This window comes from Phycodurus eques, chromosome 13 (genome assembly GCF_024500275.1).
Source record: "Phycodurus eques isolate BA_2022a chromosome 13, UOR_Pequ_1.1, whole genome shotgun sequence".
NCBI classification, from domain to species: Eukaryota; Metazoa; Chordata; class Actinopteri; order Syngnathiformes; family Syngnathidae; genus Phycodurus; species Phycodurus eques.
The window spans coordinates 17,174,103-17,186,790 of NC_084537.1; the positions used below are offsets into that span (position 1 = coordinate 17,174,103).

Below are 12,688 nucleotides of genomic sequence, written 5' to 3' on the forward strand. Positions count from 1 at the left end.
TGAATTTATCTGTTGAATTCTTATTCCACGAGTGCAATATTAATTAGAATACTTTGTTTAGACTGGTGGGGTCACATACAAGATATTGTTGCCAAAAATGTTTTGTTTTCTTCCCCACATCTCATGTTTTCAATATGGCCTCCTAATCCTTCAAATTCAACTGACCATTTACAGCTCTTTAAAAACTATAATATAAAACTATAAAAATAAAACTGCTTTGCATAATAATTTGGAACAGTGCATTTTCAGTTTTTTATAAAAAAACAACAACTCGCCATTGGGAGGTTTGTTCAAAAACATTCCAATTTATGTTCATAAATGTTGATAACTTGAAAATGATGCGTCATTTGCGATGCTGTCATTTGCGTTGACTATTCAGAAAAATCTGAAAAAAATATTTGCATAATAATTTGGAACGTAGTGTAGCAGTGAGGAGGCCTCTGTTCGTACATATGTTGGCATTTTCTGATTAATGTTCAACAATATTAGCGATATGTAACATTTCATGTCACATACTCAGTCAGTCAGTCAGTCAGTTAGTTGGTTAGTTACCCAGTCAGTGAGATAGTTGGCCAACCAGTCAGTCTGTCAGTTCCTTAGTTAGCTAGTTTGTCAGTCAGATAGTTCATTTGCTAGTTGGTCAGTTTTTCAGTTTGTCAATTATTTAGTAAGTCAGCCAGCCAGTCGGTCAGTAAGATAGTCAGTCATATAGTAATTTTGTTAGTCAGTCCAATGGTTATGTCGTCGGTCAGTTTGTCTGTTTTTTTAGTCATTTAGTTAGTACAACAGTCAAGTTAGTTAATCAGTCAGTTCATTAGTCAGTTGCACAGTTTGTTCAGATAACTCAGTTTGTTATTCCTATTTTTTGTTTACTTTGTTAGTCATATTGTTAGTTAAATCGCCTGTGAGATTATGTGCTTCAGTGCTGCAGTTTTGGTTAGCAAAAGGTTCAAAAGTGCTCAGTGGCTATAAACCCAGTACATTTTTTGTTGGGAAAAGTTTATTCAAGTTTATTTGTCTTAACTGGGGGAAATTAAATATGGCTCGGTATCTTTGAATGTTTTTAATACGTTGTTAAGCAAACACAATGTTGCCTTTTGGGTAAGTCTTTATATGGAAACGAAAGTAATATTTCGCCACATGCACACACCTATGCAGACGCAAACAAATGTCAGCACTGCCGCTACGGTAGCCTTGCTACTACCCTAACGTGTTTCCGTATACTCAAAGTAGAGCATGTTAAGTTCTTGGAAAGCCCGCGTGAAAACCTTTTGGAGCGTTAAACTTGTCAATATTGAGCGAAGGCCCACCTGGGGCTGTGTGCCGAGCCCAAAAAACCCAAAACAAAATGGGTTAGCGTTTGTCTTTTTTGTTTGTCCCAGAGCTAGAGTTACAGTGTTGTGTGGCAGGTGAGCTTCAACTTCACACCGGCCACGCCCACTGCTCTACTTTGTGTGCGGATGCAGTTACCGATAGTACTAGTAGTGCTAATTTTTACACCGCACGTGTCAAGTGACATAATTTCAACGCGGCCTGTTTTGATGCACATTATGGTGTAGTGTAAGCAAAACTTGAAAAAAAAAAAAAAAAATACAAATTTGAGTCAGCTGTGATAGGCTCCAGCATGCCCGCGGATAGGATAAGCAGTACGGAAAATGGATGGATAGATGAATCAAATATTCTTCAATCCAATTTTGATGCGGACATACTCATAATGTCAGCGTAATAATGTCTCACTCTGACAAACCCATATGAGTTGTTAGCGTTCATTCGGTTTGTATGATGTCGAACAAGGTCTCCAAAGATCACAGAGTCATCATAGCAAAGAAACCATAAATGTAATTATGCTGACTCAATTCAATTTAAATTTCCGTTTTGAATTGAAAAGAGGAATCAATGGGCTTCTCTGGGAAGTCAGAAATGACTCAAGCGTAACATTCAACCACTAAAACTCATTTTTCTGTTCAGGAATGCAAGCAAATAACCCTAATTTCACAAATTATTCAAGAAAAACTAGGTCTTTTGTTACTTTCTACAATTCATGGATAGTAAAAACAAAAGTTTTACAACTTTTATAAAGGAATGTTAATTTTTAAGCAAATTGACAAAACTTCACTCACAAGTTTTTTTCTCATTCCAAAAATCACTGTTTTATCAGATGTGATTTTGGATAAAACATTTCCCGTCTTTGTTGTTTGTTTGCTCTCTACGAATTTTCTGCTTCTCCACTTTCCTAGATCTCGCAATGTGTTGCAGTTTATTTTTTTACATCCATCCATTTTCTGAGCCGCTTATCCTCACAAGGGTCGCGGGCATGCTGGAGCCTCTCCCAGCTATCATCGGGCAGGAGGCGGGGTACACCCTGAACTGGTTGCCAGCCAATCGCAGGGCACATACAAACAAACAACCAGTCGCACTCACATTCACAGCTACGGGCAATTAAGAGTTGTCAATTAACCTACCATACATGTTTTTGGGATGTGGGAGGAAACCTACGCAAGGACGGGGAGTACATGCAAACTCCACACAGGCGGGGCCGGGGTTTGAACCCCGGTCCTCAGAACTGTGAGGCAGACGCTCTAACAAGTCACCGTGCCGCTATTTTTTTCCAGAATATCGCAAAATCGTAAGGCAATAACATGTTCCCACGAAAGAATTTTTATTATATTGGTCAGCTTTAAATGGAGGAGTTTGTGGTTATTGCCTTTGGTCTTTTAATAACTTGACCCAAAGGAATTGCCCTGCGATGGGAAAGACCACTCGCTCTTACAAGTTTGTTTAAAGGAGATGTAGGCTTTTTATTTATTTTTTATTTACAATTTAAGAGTTCCCAGGTGTCTTAAAGGATCTCTGATGTTCTTCTGTCAAAATACAGAACATAGGATAACAAAATTACAGTATACTTAAGATCCACTTGTCGCTGGTTGAAATCACTTGAGTTTAGGGGGGGATGTGTTTGGGGTGGGAGGGGGCAATAAGTTTAGCTGATCTGTGAATGTGGTGTATGCAGTGGACACCTCAGCAAACACAAAACCCCTCCATTATCTTCGTCGACAGCTTCGCCGAAATTTCGAGTATGTGCTGCTTAATGGATGCTCAGGCTGGTAAAGCGTTAGTGTCATTTATTCCACCGATTAGCCCATCGATTAATGGAGTAATCAAATGAAAAATCATTTTGCATTGTTAGACAACAAATTGTGCACGTGAGGTACTGGTATTTTTGTTTTCCATTAGGGTCGCCAGCCTCACGTTCCACACTATAATGTCTGTGACTTTGAGTGTGTGTAATTGAATTATTCAAGAGTTTTGATTAATCGTTTCAGCCTTATCTGGAAGATGTTTTTTGCTTTTCGTCCTGCTCTTCTTCCTCTTTTCCCATCTTGAACATGCTTTATGTGTCATGTCGGCGATTGACATCCGTAGGGAGATTCAGGAAGTCGTGGCAGCCGGCTGGGAGAATATCTCCATGTCACGACAGGTGGTGAAGCGGCAGCAGGGTTACGACGCTTACAGCATTTTCCGCACCATAAGGCGCACCGGATTGTAAGGCGCAGTCTCAATTACGGGGTCTATTTCTGTACTTAAGCCATACATAAGGCGCACCGTATTATTCGGCACATGCTAAAACAAGGTAACTGAGGCAAAACAGTGAGTTTGGTTGAACTTTATTCTACTACTTATTTAAAAATACACTCACATTATTTTTTTATCAAACTTTTGTCACAAATCCGTCGAAGTCCCCATCTTCTGTATCTAAATTGAACAGTTGGGCAATTTCGCCATCAAACATGCCGGGTTCCCTCTCGTCATTATTGGAGTCATTCTCGTTGCCAGGTGGCTGTTCAGCAATGATGCCGGCTTTCGCGAAAGCTCGGACAACAGTCAAAGCAGATACCTTAGCCCAGGCATCCACAATCCATTCACATATGGTGGGATAAATCGCCCGGCGCTGCCTCCCAGTCTTAGTAAAGGCGTGTTCGCCATCGCTCATCCATCGCTCCCACTCCGCTCGCTACTTCACTTTGAAAGCCCTGTTCACACCAATGTCCAGCGGTTGGAGTTCGCTGGCAGTTGCTGCGCCACAGTAGTCCTTGCGCAGATGGCGAAATGGCGCCTTTAATAAAACGAAAACACCAAGACGGACCTCCTTGCAAGTGTTCGATCTTCATGTCTTGTGCTATCGTTATTGCCTTCAGTCGAATGATGACTGTAGAGACGCTTCTCCCTGCTGTTCTTGTGCTTGATTTTGAATTCTCTCGCGGCTGTTCTATTCCCATTAACAACCGCGTAACTGATAGCCTGTAGTTTGAATTGTGCCTCGTAAGCATGTCTCTTCGCTGATGCTATTTTCGGGGGTCCTTAGCCAAACAAATGTTGTTTTGCAGCATACCGGTAGTACAGTATACCTACCGGAGGCGTGGCGGAGGTAAGCGTACGTACTGTACGTAGCTCTACGTAATGTTCTCTCATTGGTTTATTGCTGCTAGCGTACGTAGTGTACGTATTACTTCCCTATGTTGGCGGGAAATGGTCCGACAGTCAATAAAGCGGATCGCTTACCAAAATCGCACAACATTTTTACAGATTTTTAGAACTCAGTGCACACTTAAGGCGCACCGGGTTAAAAGGCGCACCATCGATTTTTGAGAAAATTAAAGGCTTTTAAGTGCGCCATATAGTGCGGCAAATACGGTAGTTACAATCAAGTGGATAAAAGTTATCGCAAACCACATTGCTGGGTGACTAGCAAGTTAACTTACACACATTAAAAGAAATGAGATCAACAAAAGCAATAAAAACAGATAAGTAAGGACGAGAGGAGTGCTGGGTCGTGACCACCCACTCCGCTGCTGGCACCCAACGGCTCCTCGACAAGAGGTACATGGATGTTGTTCATTTGCGGCAATTTTTATAATTGTTTACACTGTAATTATTGTATGACTATTTAATGCTACAGAAACGCAAAATAATATTTTCAGTGAGCGTTTTACAACTACCATCGCCCATTGCTCGGCATAATGCCTCATTTCTGTGCTGTCATTTTCGGTGGGCCAGCACAGGAAAAGAATTGGGCATTCACTAAATATAAAAAATAAACGTTTTAAGAATACAACAAGATGTTAGAGGAGCTGACAGGCCTAATCTGCATTTTCTCATTTCCTCTAGTATTGGCTTGGGTAAAAAAAAATATATATATATTACCATAAAAAAATGTTGTGGATTCCAGCTTTAACTTTGTAGAAACAAAAAAAACAAAAAACACTTGTTGGGTGGCCTGGCACTCCAGACACCCAACTATTTGTAAACATGCCATGAAAGAGTGTATCCATTTTCCATATTTCCCCTTAAAGTCGCACAAGATTTCAGCCTTCTATGGGTCAGCCTGACCTGCAGTGTTCGATTGGAGGAAACACTTGCCTCACACGCAAGCCCCATCACGGTCAGTCCCCAAGGCTAAATGCTCACCACAGGAAAGGGTTAAAAAAAGCAAATTCCCTCCTGGTCTCTTTGCGCGTTATCAGTAGCTCTGTAGGGCACTGCAGCACACTGCATTTATTCAAAAGCCCAGTGTCACACGCCTCTGTGGAAAACAGCCCAGGGGACCACACGCTGCCTCCAACCACCAACAATCTCAACCACCCACCCACCCGCAACCCAATTCCATCGTAAGCGCCCTTGCTTCGTGCACCCTATACCCCGCGTCAGTGTTCCCAAACGCGGCCTGTCCTCTGACTTTGAGCCCCTCCTTTGTCGTGAGATTTGGCAAGAAGCAGCGCACGGAGAATGTAATCAGTAAATCTTATTCAGAACAGCTGAAAAGAAAGCAAACACAGTGCTGTTTCTTTTGTGCAGTTGAACGCGGCTACCATGTTGGAAAAAAAAAAGTTGCAAAAAAGACTAGCGGGTTTATCCCGTTCACGAGTGGGCGCACGCACCAAGCGAAGCTAACATACTTATGCCGCTGTTTTGATTTTTTTTTTTTTGCATGAGCATTTCCTAGTGCCAGCGTGCTCACACAACCACTGCGACTTCCTGCATTGAGATAATTAGATGCTTTTAAAAAGGAGCCGCTTCCACACTGCATCCACCTATCCATTTTCTATAGCGCTTAGCCTTATTAGGCTTTCAGACACAACTCACTGAAACAACTTTGCACATTCACGCAGCCATTGCGACGTCCCATATTAAGATAGCCAGATGGTTTCAGCACGAATGGGCATGAGCAGCGAGCCTGAGTGAGGTGCTAGTGCTGCTTTGGACTTTATTTTTTTTTTGTTATGAGTATTTCCTCATATTAGACACTGTTCCCCAATGAATATAGTGAATCATCCACTTGGATAAATAAATGCCTTCAAATAGATGCCTCCCTTTTCCTGTTATGAAAAATAAATAGTCAGTGACATCGTAATTCAGAGACACTATTTGTTCACACGAACATGCAAGCGTTAACTTCTCTGTTGCTAACCAAAACAGCAACGGGCATGTAAACGTTTTATCCGATTAATTTAAGTGAGTCTTACTTTTATGGGCAGATAGCGATTAACAGTCTCCCAGACCAGGGGTCACCAACCTTTTTGAAATTAAGAGCACGATGTTGGGTACTGATTAATGAAAAGGGCTGCCAATTTGATACACACTTCTGAAATAACAAATTTGCTCAAAATGTTTTAGGGTTAAACATCTCATCGTCATTCCATAGCTTGTCTCCATGAATGCTATGGTTTGGTCTTGGGCACAATACTGACTTTGAACTATACTAGTTTTTTTTTTTTTTTTTTTTTTAAATACTGTCATTTCCACATTTAGATGTACGCAGGTGTGATTTAAAAAAAGAATGGCAGTAAAGGTAGTTAGATCCAGCTCACAGATAAGTAGTGGTATTTTAATTTTTTTTTTTAGAATGGCACCAAATAAAGAACAGAGGCAGTGTTGGACAGTAGCTAATTACATGCAACAAGATAATATAATTTTATTACTAAATGTATGTAATTGTAATCCATTACTTTACTGGGAGAAACTGTGTCATTAAATTAGTTTTCTTTTGGAAATCTCCATCCATCCATTTTCTCCACCGCTTAACCTCACTAGGGTCACGGGTATGCTGGAGCCTATCCCAGCTAACTGCGGGCAGGAGGCGGGGTACACCCTGAACTGTTTGCCAGCCAATCGCAGGGCACTTGTGCACCATGTTGGTGACCCCTATAATAGACTCTGACATGTGGTCACTCCACGATGTTGGATGCATCCATGTTTATGTTCCTGGGTGACTTATTAGTTCCGCATTTCTCTATAACAGTCCTTTTTCTGTTCTCACCTACACTTCAATGTGAATTGTACTATGTAATATTTTTCCCCCAAAATAGCTTGCCTCCCACATCTGTATTTGAGTAAATAAACACCCCCGTTCAGTTTTTGCGGGCAATACCGTAATTGAAGAACTAGTTATCTAGGGACCTGTGAATATTTTACTGGCTCATTTTTGCTGGCTGCGACTTCTTCTCATTTAAGTTGTCCACCACTTTGCGAGAAATGCGCATTGCCTCCACCTTCAGGACTGGAGTGGCACAATAACCACATGACGATATTTCATAACCAGGCTTTGCACATTTAATGTACATTACCTTGGTGGAGGTCTGCTCTCTGATATGTGTGTAGTAAACGGTTTCCGGTTGTCTTCCCCGCTGAACTCAATCACCGGATCTGCCTAGAGTATGTGTCCCAGAGCATGTGATCATTTATCAGCCTCCGATTGGGAGCTACTTTGAGCCTCTTTGCAGTGTGAGCGCAGAGCCAGCGAGGAGCGCACACGGTCATGTGGTGGTTCCGGGGGAGGAATCCGGCCCAGAGCCCTGTGCAGGTGGATGAGGAGCGATACACTCGCCCAGTCGTCTTGGGCAAAGGCAAACACACATCAGAGAGTCCTGGGAAATGTCTCAAAGTCATTGATAAGAGGGAGCGCCTCTCATAATGCCCCCATTGTCCCACAGCAGGAAGCTGACTAAAAAGATGACAGTGTTATTTATTGCATCGTCCCAACAACAGGAAGACTCCCTGTGTTTGGGACTTTTGCTTTTTAGAGAGGAGACGGTTTTTACACTGCATTCCCGATAAATTGGCATTGATCAGTAGAGCCGATGTTTATTAGTCTGTCTCTTTCAGACAGAACTCGCCGAAGTGCACGTTCACACAGCTGTTGCAACTTCCTGCATAAATATATTTAGACACAGTGGTGCCTTGAGATACGACTGGCCTGTGATTATCAAGATATGATCGTTTGGATAAATTTGTTGCCTTATATGAGCGCTGTATGGTGGCAGTGAACTCAACTCGCTTCACAACAAGCAGCAATTTGGCAAATAGTGAACAATTCATAAAAAAAGCCACTTAAATCTTTTTATAACTCCCAGTTGAAGTTTACTGTCAAAACTAAAGATAACAAACAGAAAAGCATGTTGTCTATTTAAAACAACCACATAACTTTGCCTTAATGTCCTATAGCTTAACTTTAACATATAATGGGCTGGCTGACATATAGCATTGGTGTTGTTTCAGCAGCAGATAGTTGAACAAAATTGTATAACAACACATGTAGACCGATAATATAACAATACTCACAGGCATATATTCTTTATCCTCTGTAAAGTACGACTCATATTACTGGAGACGTGTGTCTATTATTCTGCCCCTAGGTGGCCAAGGCGCGCACACCAGAAGAAGCAGCACAGTGTCCATTGAATTGAAGCCAAAGATTTGCCAAAAAATATTTAATTTCTATTCATTCTATTTAGTTATGTCATTACTGTATAATTTTATAAAGTTGAATATGATAACAAGCATGGTCACGGAACGAATTAAACCTTTATCCCAAGGCACCACTGTACTTTCAAAAAGGAGCTGGTTTCACTGTGTAGGACTAGTTTCGTTAAATGGGTGTATCAGAGGTGTAAAAGTGGAACCGGAATTTACCCTCCTCTCCCTTTCAGACACATCTTGGCGACGTGTGCATTCACACAGCCATTGCGACTTCCCGTATTAAGATAATTAGTTGCCTTAATACTTTAAATGAGCTGTTTTGCACCCAAGTTTACATTCCCGGGCCACTTACAGTGTTTGTTCCACTGAATGAATGAATGCCTCCTCTATAATAGCCGTCATTGCATTATGTAGAGATGGCGATTAGGGTTCTAAAAGACGTGGTCATTCCGCAATGTTGCGTGTGTGTCCTTGTTTACATTCTGGGGCTACTTGGTTGTTCCACCTTGTCTGCCTCCTCCATAATACACTGCATATGTTCTTGCATTATGTAGAGATGCTGTCTTTTTTCACTCCATAATGTTGTGTGCATCCATGTTTATGTGACAAGGAATGCCGATACTTACCGTAATTTCTCGTGTACAATGCGCACCCATGTATAATACGCACCCCCAAAGGAAAAACCTTCTACCGATGTATAATACATTTTTACAATGCATGAGTTTGCCTCTACCCATATGATTAAAACATGAAGTATAATTTGTATTTTGTTAGTTTTTTTCAAATAATTATTCTGAAGTTAAGCACTTTATTTCAACACGTAATACTTTTTTTTCATTTACTTGCTCTTATTTTCAAATTCACAGTCCTACATTTATTCAGTAAATTAGAAACACCCATTTGTACTCATATATTTGATTAACCAGGCAGAAGTTGTAAGATGGGTATAATTCTTTAAAATAAAACTAAATGTATTTCACCTGGTCCTTCATGTTTTCTTTAATGGGATTCAAATTAAACGGTCGAGCATTTCAGAAAAGCATTATCATTAAACAAAACATAACCATAAATAAATTAATGATGGTTGTTGTTCAATCATCAGTCATATTTAAAAAGAAAAACAATATTTCACAAACTCTGCCAGGGTATGTAAACTTATGAGCACAACTGTACATGTATGCACTCATACGTACCCCTGTCGTATTGAAATGAAAGTGTAGGCTACACTTTTTTTATAACCACTATGTGGCGGTGACATTAGAATGAATGTGTACACCGTTCTCATAACCTCAAGGGGGCGGTGGCATTTTGGAATGAAAGTGTACAGCTTTTTTTATAACCACTAGATGGAGGCATACATTTACATACATTTATTATTTTATTTTTTTTACCTATGTATAATGCGCACTATTGACTTTTGAAAATTTTTTGGGGGGGAAATGTGCATTATACACGACAAATTACAGTATTTGTTCTGCCTCCTCTGTAATGGATGATGTTGCATTATCTGGAGACAGTGTCTTTAAAGACCACTAGAGTTCCGGTAGATTCACAAAGTTGTGTGCGCCCAATCCGGCCATAGTTTATGTTTCAGCAGCATTTTTCCACAATGGTCCCGCTTTTATTTTGTTTTAAACTCCACTTTCACTAGAGATGAATGGTAATATATAGCTAACTTTGCTTGTTATTACAAAAATGCCCCTACCCCCCTCTACTGTTGGGTAAATAAACACCCCCTTAACACTATTTGGGAAATACACTATGTGGCTATGTCAGTATTTGGCTGATAGTTACCGGTAATTATTATTGTCGGTTGTACAAGCCTATCTAGTAGGGTGGGGCATTGTTTGAATTTGAGCGATTCCAGTTCCTTATTTGGATTCCGGATCCAAACAATTCTCGATTCCGATTATTCTAGGGGGCTGGGTCAAAAAAGGTTTGCATGGTTTAAATAAAGGGTGTCCAAATTATGAACATCCATTTTCTTAGCAGCCCGCAGTAGAGACTAAAATGAACATTTGACTCTGGGTTCTTTATAACTAGTATCAATATCAAACCTATGAATTAAAAGGCAATGTGTGTGGAACCTACCTAATTGACTTCATATTTATTAATTAATGTTTCAGGTAAAAGTTAAATATAGTATTGTTAAAATCGTTATTTGGGACTGTTTTATCACGTCAAGTGGTTTATATGTGCAAGTTATAACTTGACTTTCTGTTTTAAGCTTGTAGCCTTTTATTTTGAAGGGTACGCACCGGAACTCAGCATTTTGGCACGAAAAGTAACTTCATACGGCACCTGTGATATTTTAATAAATTTTTTTAGTTGATGGAACCAAATCCTATAAAACATTGATTCCTTCCCTTACCCACCGATGAGGCACAAGGTTGGTGTTTGTGATACTGTGAGACAACGTTTATGTGAATTTTGTCCCAATTCATTGTGATGTAAAGTTGCTACGGTGACGTTTTAGCTCAGTGGTAAGCTTTTTTTTTTTCTGTCATCGGCTCTTATGTTGGTTTGAAGACTAAAATAAACATCAGTGCAAAAGTGCAACAAAGTGTTCACCTTATTAGCGGTCTCAATGTTGGTATAGACATATTTTATTGTTTCACTCACCCGATTGACTGAGAGTTGACTTCAGTGAAGCTCCACACGGTGTAGGTTGAGGCTCGGAGCGCGTCAGACGTTACACATTGTGAAAGCCTCCTTTGCATAATATAACTTTATTCCAAGTGTTGCACTGAGGGGACTGGTCATTAATTTTAACAAAGTTAAGACGCACTTCTGTTCGCCGCCGCCGTTGGGCACAAGCACGTCTTTGTGCGCGTTCTTCTTCGTTGGTTTTCGCCACTTCTTCTTCCGGCCCGGCAGACTAGGCATGGAAACCGGGAACTGAATTTTTTTTATTTTAACAATTCCGGGGGAACCGGAACATTAGTCCCAACCCTAATCTCTAGAGCCTTTTGTAACAATATTGTCACTGAAGACTCCATCTACCTTGCTCACCACAGCTTCCTCTTCTTTTTTCCCCCCTCAGGAGTTTTTTGACCATGCAAAGAAGCTGTGGGACGATGAAGGGGTAAAGGCGTGCTTCGAGAGGTCCAACGAGTACCAGCTGATCGACTGCGCACAATAGTGAGTTTGACACTTATTTCTATGTAGGGTATGCAAGTTGCAATATCCTGTTGCAGAGCTGCTAACCAATAGAAATTCACTTCCAGAACTATTTTTCCATATTTTCAATATTTTGTCAAGTTATTGCATTATATATTATGTAATAGGTTAAAAATGATTCTGCATACTGTTCAATTGCACAACATAATTACTCCGTAATTGTTAATAATTATGGGTTCAATATATATATATATATATATATATATATATATATATATATATTATATTATATATATAATATATGATATATATTATATAATATATATCTATAATATTATATATATATATATATTATATATATTATATATATATATATATATATATATATATATATATATATATATATTTTATTTTTTTTTTCAACATGCCATCGTCAAAAATCTGTGTCTATGGATTAATTGGCCTTTACCAATTCTGTTATCAACCTTGTTTTAAGGAGAAAAAAAAAAGCAAGACCATTAAATCTGATTAATCAGATCTCAAAAGTCAATCAAAACTCAGCACTCTATTTTGCAAAGAAACAAATAACTTGACAATAGATTGAATTGGATAGGTTTTGCATGGACACTAGTTCAGATTTCTAAGTTTCTAGATTTCTTATATTCACTATTTCTACTGATATGATGGAAATGTCCCCATTATGGGACTAATAAAGGTTATCTTATATCGCAAATACTTATTATTAATAATAATATACTTTTAACCTGATCCTCTTCTCAGATGTCTCCAGTGACATTAATTAATTTGCGGTTCA

General features: G+C 39.6%; 1 protein-coding gene across 4 annotated transcripts in view; it reads left to right on the forward strand.

Annotated features, from left to right (window-relative positions):
* Positions 1-12,688, forward strand: part of LOC133411382 (guanine nucleotide-binding protein G(olf) subunit alpha) — a 66,436-nt gene that overhangs the window by 18,044 nt on the left and 35,704 nt on the right. For all 4 annotated transcript variants that reach the window (XM_061693697.1, XM_061693698.1, XM_061693699.1 and 1 more), the window contains one exon: positions 11,798-11,895. In XM_061693697.1, the coding sequence (XP_061549681.1) occupies positions 11,798-11,895 (98 nt within the window). The remainder of the gene's footprint in view (positions 1-11,797; positions 11,896-12,688) is intronic.